The following is a 14,125-nucleotide window of genomic DNA, read 5'->3' as shown; positions in this document are numbered from 1 at the left end:
GAGGGGTTTTTTGTTTTACTTTGTTTTCTTTTTTTTCCCTCAATATTAGCAATGAATTCAGCTTTTGTGGTCAGTTGTAAACCCTATTCAGCTTATTGGAAATTCTAGAAGTATAGCAGACAACAAAGATTAATAAATAAATAGAACTTTGAAAATTAAGACCCTGCAAATCTGTGATAATGTATTTTGGTATTTGGTGGTTTTCCTAATCATTTTAGGATGAAACCCTGAAGGCAGGACTAAAAGAACATGTTGACCTAATTAAAGATCTTCTGAGACACTGGTGCAGGTAACAGAAGAACTTGCAGGATAAATAAAAGCTAAACAAAATAAACTTATGTGATCACATTAGGCAGAAGAGAGAAATTAAACCTCAAGAACAGAAAGAGGGATGAAGAGGTTTATATGCTTCTACATTTTCCAGAAGATAGTTTATTTAGAACTATGATGATAACCCTCTAGGGTTTTTGAATATATGATAATTTACTATGGGTGTTATTTTGATATATCAATAAAATATGACTATTTCTTATTGATAAAAGACCACATGGTTCTTTGAAAATATTGTAAGGACATAAGAAGATAAAGAATTGAAACCAAACAAATTAGTAACTCTCTGACTGCAGAGATATAAGGAAGAGTCCCCAAGCTATAGTCAGTTATGACAACTTTAAAACTTGAATAGAAAAGCTTTTCATTCACTATTATTTGACATTCACTAAGAGCTAATTAAATTCTTGTGTGAGGTTTAGGACTTAGACAAAATGTCTCATCCCAGGATATAAATAGCAAGAATCCATTGCATTTTCTTGATGTGTACATATCAAAAGGAGTATAAGATGGCATAGAAGTAATCTTTCTGCCTTTTTCTTTTATATCTCCAAATACCTTTGCCAATTTACTTCCTCTGTCCATTGCATGTAACTTTAGACTATTAAGAAAAGAAATAAGGACACTGGATCCAAATCTGTTGATGTTACCAGAATTACAACCTCATGCTTCCAGCCAGATGGAATAATATCTACTGGACTACCATATTTCTACAAATTTAGGAAACCTGCCTAAAGTCACTAAAAACACACAAAGAGTAATTCCTTCTGGACAGAAAATTGAGAGGAATTCACACTTGAAAAAAAAACAGTCAAAAACATTTTTAAAAACAGTAATAGCTATAAGGCCTTATTACCCCTAGAGTATATTTATGCTTTCTATAATAAAGCACTAGTTGCTGTGGTGGGGCGGGGGATGGGGATGGGGGAAATGTCCAAAAAGCAGAGTTATATGTTATTTACAAAAAGCTAGCAGTAAAAGCTAAAAGCAGAATCTTTATTTTAGAAGTACTTACTATATGCAGCTCTAGGTAGTCACCCAGGCCAGAAGAACTGTCCACTCGCACCAATACAGCTTCTTTCTGAACAGTACTAAACCCTATGGCCAGTCTGTCTGCTCGCGTACTTGGCCGGTCATTAGGAGGCCACTTATACGTGATTTGTCCACCACCTTTGCTAAAGATATACGTTGTCCCAGCTGGAAAACAAAAACCAAAACCAATTAGTCCAAATATATCAGGGCATACTTTCCTATGTATTATTATGTTGACATATTAGTAAAGTATTAAATTTATAGCATGGCAATCATAAATAAATAAAATCAAATAATAAGAACAGAAACCAAAAACCTATGGCAAAGTGAATAAGCAAATAACAGATTATAATCATACATGTTAAAGAAAAAGTTTTTTTTTTTTAATATCAAGGCAGCTTCATTTTTAATACACTCATTATATCTACCAGCAGGTGTTTCAGAACAAATGAGAGATTACTGCTTTTCCACAGAGTTGGACAAGCATGCAATTTAATGGGGTTTTCTTTCTTTCTGCCAGTTAGAAAAAAATAATATAGTAGAAAGCATTGACTTTGGCTGCTTCAAAAAGGAGCAGAAACATGTATTAACTTGTGTCTGAAACAAGAGCTGTGTGTAGGTGGGACAGGGTCATACAGCACAGCAAAGCAAACTGCAAGCATGCTACAAATCAACTTTTATGAAGAGAGGGCCTGTTCACATATGACAGATGATAACTAATGGATGAACAGCCATAAGACCAATAGTCATGTCAAGAAAATACAGATAACAGATCCCATCCATAGACGTCAGGTCTTACATAACACACAATATCTACTAGCTGTCAAACTATCCAGCTGCATGAAAAGATCCATTTTTTCCCCAAAGCAAATGCTGGACTTACAACAGTGAGAATGGCATAGCCTCATTTGCCAACTGTTCAAATTTTACTTTATGATGGTGATATCAGTAAAGTATCCATCTTGCTTTAAAAAGAGCTTTGTTCAAATGAGTCTCCTAAACATCCAATGTGTTAAAGTCCTATTTCATTGTAGCACAGACATCCACCTCATTAAATGCAATAAAATTAATTATTTGAGTCAGAAATTTTGGAAGAGACATGTAAAGATATACATAAAGGAGAATGAATCTTCCTCCATACCAAATGGGACCAGAGAAATATTTCTTTTATTATCCCAAGAATAGACTTTAAGGTACAATTTATAGAAGGGAGTGTAGCTTTCCAATAACAAAAGATGTTAGTATATATTTATTGTGTACCTACTATGTGCCAATATGGTAAGGGAAGCAATAAGATTAAATATCAAAGTTTGGCCTCAAAGTATCTTGAATGTATGGAAATATAGCTTCTACCAAGAATAAGGGTTGTATTAAAAGTTGAGTATACAGCTGTATATTTTCAAGGTATCTACATATTGCTCAGTTGCTCCGCAGTGGACGACTCTACAATCCCAATGACATGGCTCCTCTGTCCATGGAATTTTCCAGGCAGGAATACTACAGTCAGTTGCCATTTCCTTCTCCAAAACGGTACACACAGAACATACCCTTAACTGTGGGTTTGGGCTGTGGGCTCTGGGAAAACAACTTTAACAGACAACCTAGGAGTGAATGTAAGTCACTCAGTCATATCTGACTCTTTGCAACCCGCCAGGCTCCTCTGTCCAAGGAATTCTCCAGGCAAGAATACTGGAGTGGGTAACCATGCCCTTCTCCAGAGGATTCCCAAGCCAGGGTTTGCAGGTAGACTCTTTACCATCTGAGCCACCAGGGAAGCCCCAAAGCGCTGACAGGATATGAAGTCTTGTTTCCTATGTGCAAGCGTGCATGCATGCTCAGCCATTTATGACCCCATGGATTGTAGCCCGCCAGGCTCCTCTGTCCAAGAATTCTCCAGGCAATAATAACGGAGTAGGTTGCCATTTCCTCCTCCCGGGGATCTTCCCAACCAGGGATTGAACCCTGGTCTCCTGCACTAGCAGGCAGATTCTTTACCACTGTACTACCCGGGAAGCCCACATTAAATTTCTACGAACCAAAAATAAATAAATAGATTTCTATGAACCAAATTTATCAACTTAATGAAGTTGACTTAGTGTCACATTTATATACATTTAATTAAATAGGTGATGATATAATTCTTTTCCTCTTTTTATATTTTGGGGTCAATTACTCTTGGCATTCTGTCTGAAACTTTTCCATAGGTCCTTGAGAAACTCCAAAGAACCCTACAAAATGCCTGATGTGCCTGATTGATTAAATAGGCCTTGGTGTGTAGACCTGACCCAAGAAACATATCAGGATAATACTGTATAAAAGAAATAAAACAAAATCTTGTTAAACTGCAGTGGTAGAGGGACTATTCATTTTCGTGAGTACTAGTGTATGAAAGCAGTTTCTCTGTCTCTCTCATGTGAGAATATGTAAGTTATGTCTGAAATGTACTAATCAGTGTGCAAATAAAGAAGATACAGGAAGGATATACATATTTGTATATCCGAAACGCCAGAGCCTTCTAGGCCCATTTATGTTCTACATCATCAGAGGATTATTTACCACAATATTAACAAGCAAGCACAATTTGATAAATATTCTTCTGCTTGGTAACTATTGCAAATGATTAAGTATTAAATGCTTCTGAAAATCCTACATTGATAACAACAGGACAAGAACATATAAAAGTAAAGGTTTCTTTAAAAAGAGAATGTGTTGGTGACCTCTGTTATGGTACTTAATTGATTTTATTTTTCTCTTTTTAATTAACTTTGTCCTCTAATGACTATATATTGCAAATTAAAAAATATTCAAGTAGAGATGTTACTTAACAATATAAAACAAATCTAAGGCCTCAGATGTTTTCCCGAATCATCAGAGTAAGGGAGTCTGGCAAAGCAACAATACCATACATTATACGATCATTTTTAACATTAAAAACCACTTTCACAACAATTGTTTTCATTTTCTCTTAACTTCTGTACGGAAAGTAGGACAAGCATTACTCCCACAACACATCTGAGAAAATTCAGTCATAAGGATTAACTTGTTAACTAAAGTTGCAAACTTGGAAGAGCTAGTAGAAATCTAGTATCCAGATTCTACTCCTGTGTTTTTTTTTTTAACAGAAATGTTTCTGTTACCATAACAAGACTGTCGAGAAAAAGTTAATTGGATATGTCAGTCTGAATTTATCAAGGCCAACTGCTATCATATTCGAATGTCTCATATCCATAAAGTGACATTTGCACCTCATGATCGTATACTGTCCTTTCACCTCACAATGCTTTTAAAGAAAGAAAGAAAAAAATAACATGCAAATGTGAAATGACAGAACATTTAATGCATGTAGATTAACATTTAGTTTAGGGTACACTTCCCAAACTTGTGGAACTATGAAAGTTTCCAGTTGCTCAGTTGCAGAACTTGAGGATAATAATTTAAAGGTTTATATTTTCAGTAAGATAAACGTCATAATACAAATATCATTACTCAAGATTTGATTTCATCTCATATTTCAAAATTTTCCAATAAGTGTTAAGCCTTGGCAACTAGCATGCCAGTAGCTACTCTGTCTTCCTTATAGTGACTTTCTAATTTTTCAAGTTTTGCCAAAACCAAGCAGAAACAAGTGTACTACCATGTGCCAAATATGCAATTATTTCTAGTTCCCTCTTTCCTCAGATATATCTGAAAATCAATCTCTATCCTTTTTTTCTTCTATATGCACAATAGTGCATTGTAATGTACTCATCAGCACAATTCTATAAGTGAGACACTCTGACGCCCAGCTCCCAACACAACTCTCTACACTTTCCTCTATAAGCATCTTGGTTTAAAACAAAACAAAACAAAAAAACCCATTTTGCATCAAACTCTATGTTCTCAAGAATCTACGTTCTTAATGTCCTCCTTCCATCAAGATAGAAAATTACAATATACTCTATTTCGGTGACCTTAAAAATATGAGAATACTCCCACAATAAAATATAGACGACTAACATGTCAAAACCTACTTCATTTAACATGCATCTTTCTGAACCAAGGATATGAGGTATACTGTAGCAGAAGAGATCAGAAATTAAGAATGCAAGTTTTAGACTCAGACAGACCTGGTGCGAATTCCAACTGTATCATTTACCAGTTACTGATGTTGACTATGTTTTTATTCTCTTTAATTCTTGGGTTTCCTATCCTTGGAGATATTAACACTGCCTCATAGAGTTTCTGTCAGGAATAAATGAAACATTGCACAGCAAAGCCTCGGTCCAATGCCTGGCATATGGTAAATACTCAATACACTTTAAAGAGAATGGATGATGTGTGCATGCATGTGCTCTGCTGGGGCTGTGTGCTCAGTAGCATCTGACTCTTTGCGACCCTTTGGACTGTAACTCGCCAGGCTCCTCTGACCATGGGACTTTTCAGGCAAGAAAACTGGAGTGAGTTGCCATTTCCTTCTCCAGGGGAAATTCCTAACCCAGGGATCGACCTCGCTCCTCTTGTGTCTGTGCATTGCAGGCAGATTCTCTACCCACTAAGCTATCAGGGAAGCCCATGTGTGTATTGAAATGAAGTGAAGTCGCTCAGTTGTATCTGACTCTTTGCAACCCCCATGGACTTCTTTGCGACAGTTCATGAATTCTCCAGGCCAGAATACTGGAGTGGGTAGCCGTACCCTTCTCCAGGGGATCTTCCCATTGTAGGGATTGAACCCAGCTCTCCACATTGCAGGCAGATTCTTCACCATCTGAGCCACTAGGGAAGATATGTATGTTGACAATTTAAAATAACCAACATTGAAACATTGTTGTTTTAAGAGTCTTTAGGAATGTTTGATTCATTTCAAAATTGTGTCAAACCAAATGCCTTTTAAGAAATGGCTTTCCTACATCCTGGTTTTTATTACACTTTTCAGTATTTTATTCCTTAGATTAGCACTTTTGTCACATAAACCCATTCCATTATTATTTACATTCACTAATAGTTGACAAAGGGAAGGATATTAAATTGCATCATTTTCATGAGAAAAAGAATATTAGTTCATTGCCATAAAACATCTAGCATGGTAAGATTTATAGCGTGACACAAAAATTCGCTTTGTTAAATAAAGGGGGAAGCTATGCAACATGAACTGCCATTTAGCTACATTTTAAAAAATTTTACTTTATAGGAACATGTTTTACTTTATTATATAAGTAAATTCAATGCACAGCAACAGTACATCTTAATCACAGTTCCAACAGTTTTATCAACACAGAGAAGAACTTGGAGGAACGTGGTACATTTCTTATTTATCCATGTTTCTATATGGCAAGCACTAGCACATCAGTGCCATGACTAACAATGGATTTATTGAAAATTAATCCTGACATCCATCACATCACTAAATGTATAGGTGATTCAAACTTAAAGTGGTTTTCAGCAATCCTCACATTTAAGCTATAGAGTAAGTCTATATTACTCATTCCAAATTCATTAACAAAGCTGGCTTAACCAGATACAAATTTAGTAGTGTCAACATACTTTACACTCCAATAAACGTCTGTAAAAATTATACATGGGCTCTTACTTCTAACATTTGAACTGCCTGTGATGTTATAATAAATGTATTTTTAGATTTTTACTTAATATCTATTTACATCAAGGGTCTCTCCCCTCCTTTTTCTTTCCAACCATCTCTATGTTAGCCTTATTTCTGCAAGTGCTAATACACTCCCTCCAACAGGCTGAATCTTTCTGAAGAAGAAAACCAATCAGCATGTACAGTTCTGCTTGATTATTGGTTGCCTTGGATCCTTGGAATATGAACAATAATATAATTAACTTCAGAATAGATAGCTTCTAACTCATAACATAAGTATATGAATAAAATGTCCTTTTCTGAAAGCCTATAATTCTTTCAATGTCATCATGTAACCAACATGAAATATTCAGGCCATTATGATTCTATTAAATGTAACAGCAACATAACACTTTTTTCCAGTGAAACTCTGCCAGGCAGTCAGATGGAAATTTAAAGTAAAACAGTTATAAATAAGGGGAGCTTTTATTTCTCCTACAACCTTGTCAAGACTGTTGCTTAATATCAATTTCTTAAACAATTTCTACCTATATGGAGGCATTATTCTGAATAAAGTTCACAGAAAACAAAAACAATAAGACCACCTTGTATTAAAAAAATAGGTCTAAAATTTGTAAAACAAATGAATAAATCTGAACAATCTTACTTGTATTCTAAAGCAATAATTTCTGTCTACATTAATGTAAATTCTTTGCAAGATGACAAAGAATTAAGTTGTGAGCACTATAAATTCCTAATTCCTAAAATTTCATATAAGAGCCTTAAAAATCAGGAAAGGTGGGCACTATATTAGGAGAGATGACTGGAATCAGAGTAACAGGAGTTTCTACCTATAACATGCAATCAACTGTAAACCTAAAAAGTAATAACACCAATTACCAATATTGAGAATAAGAGACAGCCCTCAATGCTACAGATCTAAGGGTGAAAAAAATGTTAGGAAAGAAAGGAAAATAAAGACTATATATATCACAATTTGAGACTCCTGATGGAAGATGCAGACTTGGTAGAAATAACAAACACATTACAACTAGCTAAAGAGACTAGAAAATAAGACAAGGTTTTTACCCATACGTCTTTGAGAAAAAGAGCAGGTAGGTCTTCAATGAAAAACAGGGCAAGAAACATGACATGTCACTGAAATGGCTTAGATACTGGCCTCATAGCCTGAATCAGAGCAAAGAAAAGAAAGTCAACAAGAGTTTCCCAGAGAACCAAAGCCTTAAGAAAGTAACTCATGATGACATTTCAGATAGAAGGAGCATTGATATGGCACACTGCAAGGTCCATCAGAACCCTAGACCTTGGGAATTAAGGACATTTATTGAATTTAAAAAAAGTTTTTTGAACATCTATTAAATTGAATGTAAGCTGACAAAACTGTGAGCACCCTGCTTTAAAAATTTTTGACTCACTACACACACACACACACACACACACACACACACAGGGCTTCATTAAAAATTCATCATGAACTTGGTTCAAACTTTTTCTCAAAGATTCTTGAGCCCCATGAAATCAGGAGTTAGACTCTCAGGGTCCATGAAGACTCACTAGGCATTAAAAACTAATGTCTCTCAAAGTTTCAATGGGATCAAACAAGCCTGAACCACTCAAACTCCACAGTAGACCTATGAGTCGTGAAAGAAAAGAATCATTGCCACTAAGCCAGACCATATGAGTTTTAGTGTGGGTCCAGTCAAGGTACCATTTTAAAAAGAAAAATGGCATGAGCTTGTTAGTTGCTCAGTTGTGTCCAACTCATTGTGACCCCATGGACGGTAGCTTGCCAGGTTCTGCTGTCCATGGGATTTCCCAGGCAAGAATACTGGAGTGGGTTGCCATTTCCTTCTCCACGGGGTCATCCTGACCCAGGGATCGAACCTCGGCCTCCTGCATTGAAAGCAGATTCTTTACTGTCTGAGCCACCAGGGAATTTTATTCTATAAGAAATTTTAAACAAGTTAAAACTCAAGAAAATGGAATAGCAAAAAACTATCCTGACTTCTTTACGCTTAGTAATCACTTCTCTTAAAGGTAATTTCAATAGCAACTGTGCACTTCAATGACAAAGTAGTGAAGTTTCCCCTTTGCCTATGTGGCCCAAAACTTTTCTCTAATAAAAGCCGTTTAAAATAAATATATGGTATTTTTCTGTAATAAAAATTCTATATTCCTGTGATCTTGGGAAGGATAATATATATATAAGTGTATCATATATAGTTTTCATTTTGGTATTTGACATTTTCATATTTTGACATTTATGGAAAGAATATGCTATATGGAAAAAAGTATTCAATCTTTGGAAAAACAAGTACACTCTTCTTAATAAATGAAATAATTCTCAAGTGGATTCAGGGCTGATCTACCTTGTTCATATCCTAGATATTTGTTCAGGGATAGCACAAAAAGCTTCACAGACTGTGCACTGCACAATCAAAAAGGCAGTGTTAACATAAATGCAACATGAATGGTATGCAAAGTTGAGACTACGTAAATAGCCACTGATGTCAAATGTAGTCATTTAAATAAGTCATTCTCTTTCTCTATCTTATAAGGAAATTAATCAAAATAAGAAACATCCCCAAGCTGACCTATCTCTTGGTTGTCTAATATGTGAAAGGAGCTAGGAATATAAAGCTGAAAACACACAGCCCATTTCCCCAAACAGGAAGGATCTGTGAATTAGAGATAAATATCAGGACAAGAGTTTATGAGAGAGATCAGGAAAATGGTATTCAGCCACGTCATTATCTATGCTGGATTTTTTGTTTAACAATCTTAGAAAAGAAGACAATGTTAAAGGCACTGATTAATGGTAACAATAAAAACAGCAGAAAAATTATTAACAAGAACAATTATATCTATATTTCTTTTCAGATCAAAGTCATATAACTATTTCAAATATTCACTTGAAATAATGTTTAGTGAATATTATTACTAAATTTATACAGCAAGCAACAAGTAATACTTCATTTTGTGTTTTTTTTGCAATATACTTTCCTTAGAAATTACTCATTATTTCCCTCTCTAAACATGCTATGTAGAAAATACTCCCTCCGGGAAGAATTGAGTTGAATAGTTTTAACTGCCCAGAGAGACAAGCTTGTTCCGAGATCAAATTCAAAGTCTTGGGATCTTTTAAAAGGCTCCTGGCATCTAAGTTATCTGGCTGAGAAGAAAAACAAGTAAATGGTAGACCTTCTGCCAATCAAATTAAAAAAAAAAAATCATAAAGATAGCAAAGTGATCTAGAGTTAAAAATAAAACTAAGCAAAGCAATCTCACAACCAATAACCCTAAGAACATCAAAGGTTTATGTCTTTCCTTCTGAAACTAGACTCCCTCAAGCAGTAAGTGAACTTTATTAAAAAGTCTCTGACAAGTAATTCAATAATCAATTTGCATTAGGGCTACAGGCAGCAAGGAAGGAGGGGAAAAAAAATCATACCTTCTGCTCCCTTAAGAAAACTCTCATTTTAAAAAACATATAATAAGCTGTGAATGTTCCTAATAAATTCTTTACATTATTAGCCAGTAAGTAAAGGTTGCAAATGCCTAGTGATGGACTTCAGTTTACTTTTTCATAAATTAATTGTCAAAATGGCTTTCAGAGTTAAGAATTTACTAGAATCATGGTGTAAAAAACATCATAGGGTAAAAACAACGGACATGAACACAGACTTAATGCTAAAGTGCTCTTGGAGAAGACAAAGGGAAACTTTCCTTTTACAAATGACAAAATAGAGGCCCAGAGGAATCAAGTGGCTCCTTAATTTTACAAAGATGCTTGGGGACTGTACCCGACTCTATTCCTAATGCACAATTAAGAGCTAAGACTAAATGACTGCTTCTTGTTTAGATAAAGAAGCTAAAATTCACAAGTCAAGGTCTCACTTCAGTCATCTCTAGAGGTTTTTCTAATGATGTTTCCTTGGTCTGGTTTTGGTAGACTCAACGTTTCTGAAATGGCATTTAGCAGAAATGATTCGTTCATATTCTGACATTTTCAGTGTCTAGCCTGAATCTTTAAAAGGCGTGGAACCTTTGCAAATCTTTATTGCCAGCATCCTGCCTCAGAAGTCATCTCAGCTTTGGCTTGTTCAAATGCTTCCAAAATGCTGAACAGAGATGCAGAAGCCAAATCTTTATCATTAATACCATAATTACTTTTATTCCATACCAGATAGGCCTGACAGCTTTTGTCAGTGACACCATTTCCTGCCCTTAAAAGCAGAATTCATTCCTGAACACAAAAATGCATGTGGTTATTCTGAACTACTTTGAGGCCCCCATATCAATAATAAATTCATAATACCCCAGTCTCCTCCTGCCTCCAATCTTTCCCAGCATCAGAGTCTTTTCCAATGAGTTGGCTCTTTGCATCAGGTAACCAAAGTATTGGAGCTTCAGCATTAGTCCTTCCAGTGAATATTCAGGGCTGATTTCCTTTAGGACTAACTGCTTTGAAGTCTTTGCAGCCTAGTAAGACCAATTAAACTATTTATTTGTAATTTTAAAGTAAAACTGAATAGAGTACTATTTGCTGATTCAGAAGTCACTCCAAACTAAGCTCTATCACTTAGGCATGCACATGTGGTAGAATATACATTCTTCTCCCAAAGCGACTTTTACTTTTGCTGATTTATGCTTCTCTGCTGTACCTGGTTTTCTTTTCAGTCCTGCTTGCCATTCTCATTCCAGCCAAAGTGAATTCCCTCTCTTTACCATCTACAGAACTTGTCTTTAACTTGCACCCATTATATAATAAGTCAGAGTTGCCTTGTTTTGAAATTTCCATCTTTAAAAGTATGTATCCTAATGAAAGGGGTCTTGCTTTAATTCTTGTTATCCTCATCAGACTTAGGTCTTTTATTCATTTATTAATCATTAATAAGAACCTGAAATAATGCTTGAAACAAGTAAGGACTGGTGATAGGATTATAAGCAATTTAAGGTTCCTGATTCTCAGATAAGTATAATAAATTCCATGCTTATATCCATTTCTAAGTAATCTGAGTAATTTTACCTGTCAAATACAGAAGCTCAGATGAATAGATAACTTTCCTAGATTACCCTGATAATGAACATCAATCTCCATCTCATTCTGTCTGTGGAAACAATAAATCATGAATAGTCATGAGACTCTTTAACCAGGTAATGATGACCCTTTTGAGTCAGAACCAAGTCCCACAATTTTCTTGAATAATCCAGTCCAAAGTTCTCCATATTTTATACTAAAGAGATGGATATAATCTGCTAGTCCTTCAAAATTTATTTATCATCAGAGAAACCAAGGAGACAGCACCATAACCACAGTGATCAAAATTAACATCGCCAGCAAGGAGACATGTAATTTGGGTCCCCCAAAATGAAGCTCTGAGAAAGGCACAGCATCATTTCTATATGGCTTTTTGTCAAAAATGCATAGCCTCAACCTATTCATAAGAAAGCATCCAAGAAACTCAAACTGAGGGACATTCTCCAAAATAACTGGCAGCATTCTTTTCAAAAGTCAAGGTTAGAAAAAAGAAAAAAAAAAAAGACTGAGGAATAGTCCCATACTGGAGGGAGCTAAGGAGACATGACAGCTAGATGCATTGTGATGTTTTCATGTGTAGTAATTAGTATTAATATATACTGTAGTTGTGATGAATATGAACCATCAAAGATGGGGAACAGTGGCCAACATGGGAGAAAAGTTTGTGTCTCCTTTAACATAACAAGAAAAAAGTACCTAGGCGAGATTATTTTAGAAGTTGCCTGGAAAATTGAAAATTGAAATTAGTGAGGTCGTCATGAAAGACTCTCACTCAAAACAAGGAGTTGGGATTTTTGACAAAATCAAAACACAGTGATGAAACAACAGCAGAAGGATGCTAGTGGAGAAAGAGAACACAAAAGCAAGACAACAGCATAATTCAAAAATATAAACATCCATATACCCAATAAAAATGTAAGTATTTGCTGCGTATAGAGCACCACGCGAGATACTGGAAAGCACAGAAAAGGTCTATGTTAAAGCTGTAGGATCCAGTTTTTCAAAAACTCCCCTTTCAGGCAGTTGTGATTTCCTGAGTTTTCTTTTGTATTTCCATTCTTTCAGCAGTTGTTCAGATTGCATCACCATCAATCTAAAATGTAATAAATACTCATCCTTACTGATTCAATATTTTCCTGCCTCTCCCTAATTTAAATTTACTATACAAACTAACATTAGATTCATTTTGTTTTGAAATGGTCTCTAAAATCACTCCTCTATTCAAAGACCTTCAAGGATTAAACGACTATCAATTTAAATGAAAAACCCTATAACTGTGAACATCCTCCACACAAGCCAATCCTCTACATCAGTCAAACTGGAGAAGTCACTCGGTCTCCTGAAATACCCCCAACTTCTTTTCAGAAAAGATAAAATTTAATATAGTTCTGGAAAAATAAAAGCAAATGTATTTTTGTGGGTGGGGTTTTCATGAGAAAAGTCACAAAGGCACAAAACAGGTTCCAGAGAGATGGAGTAGATCCACTTACATTAATGACATCATCTTTTTTCAGAAGATATATTTTTAGGCACTATTATTTCCTATCTCTTTGTCTCCTGAATTAAATCTCTAGATAAATACAGAGTACGAATCAGATAGTGGAATTTAGGACTGTTCAAGGTCAGTGCTAAAAGAGATTAGATCAGTTCTATCAGTTTAGAATATTCATAATTCTATGAAATGCAAATTTCCTTTAACAAAGAGTCACATAGCTTCACAAATTTAGAAAAATGGGATATTACTGTCATTGAGATAAATTGTATTTAATAAGAAGTATCTTGGTGATATCTCCTATTTATCCTGAATCTTCTCATTTCATCTTTATCAAAAATGAAACCACTTCTCATTTTCTTAAGTGTTAGTCTGTCTATGCTTAGTAGAAAAAGCAACAATTCCAGCAACCTAAATTAAAATATAATTTTTTGTTCATTTGTTTATTCATTCTTCATCTCAGACTCTTTGAAACAGCTTGGTGAAGATGCCAATAATAATATCAGCCAGTTCTAGAGGTATCAATCCACCTATTTTCATAGTAATAATTACAAGAAGCAAAAAATTGGGAAATTAGACCACTTACATTGACAAGCAATTTTTGGTATTTGAAAGATTTAAAATCCAAAGATGGACTTTTTTTTTTTAACCT

General features: G+C 35.0%; 1 protein-coding gene across 9 annotated transcripts in view; it reads right to left on the bottom strand.

Moving 5' to 3' along the window:
• The window catches only part of NRXN1 (neurexin 1), a 1,213,874-nt gene that overhangs the window by 355,562 nt on the left and 844,187 nt on the right, over positions 1-14,125 (bottom strand). For all 9 annotated transcript variants that reach the window (XM_070292299.1, XM_069583366.1, XM_069583363.1 and 6 more), the window contains one exon: positions 1,346-1,527. In XM_070292299.1, the coding sequence (XP_070148400.1) occupies positions 1,346-1,527 (182 nt within the window). The remainder of the gene's footprint in view (positions 1-1,345; positions 1,528-14,125) is intronic.

This window comes from Ovis canadensis, chromosome 3 (genome assembly GCF_042477335.2).
Source record: "Ovis canadensis isolate MfBH-ARS-UI-01 breed Bighorn chromosome 3, ARS-UI_OviCan_v2, whole genome shotgun sequence".
In the NCBI taxonomy this organism is placed as follows: Eukaryota; Metazoa; Chordata; class Mammalia; order Artiodactyla; family Bovidae; genus Ovis; species Ovis canadensis.
The sequence above is the reverse complement of the archived record's forward strand: the minus strand, read 5'-3'. Positions and strand labels throughout refer to the sequence as shown.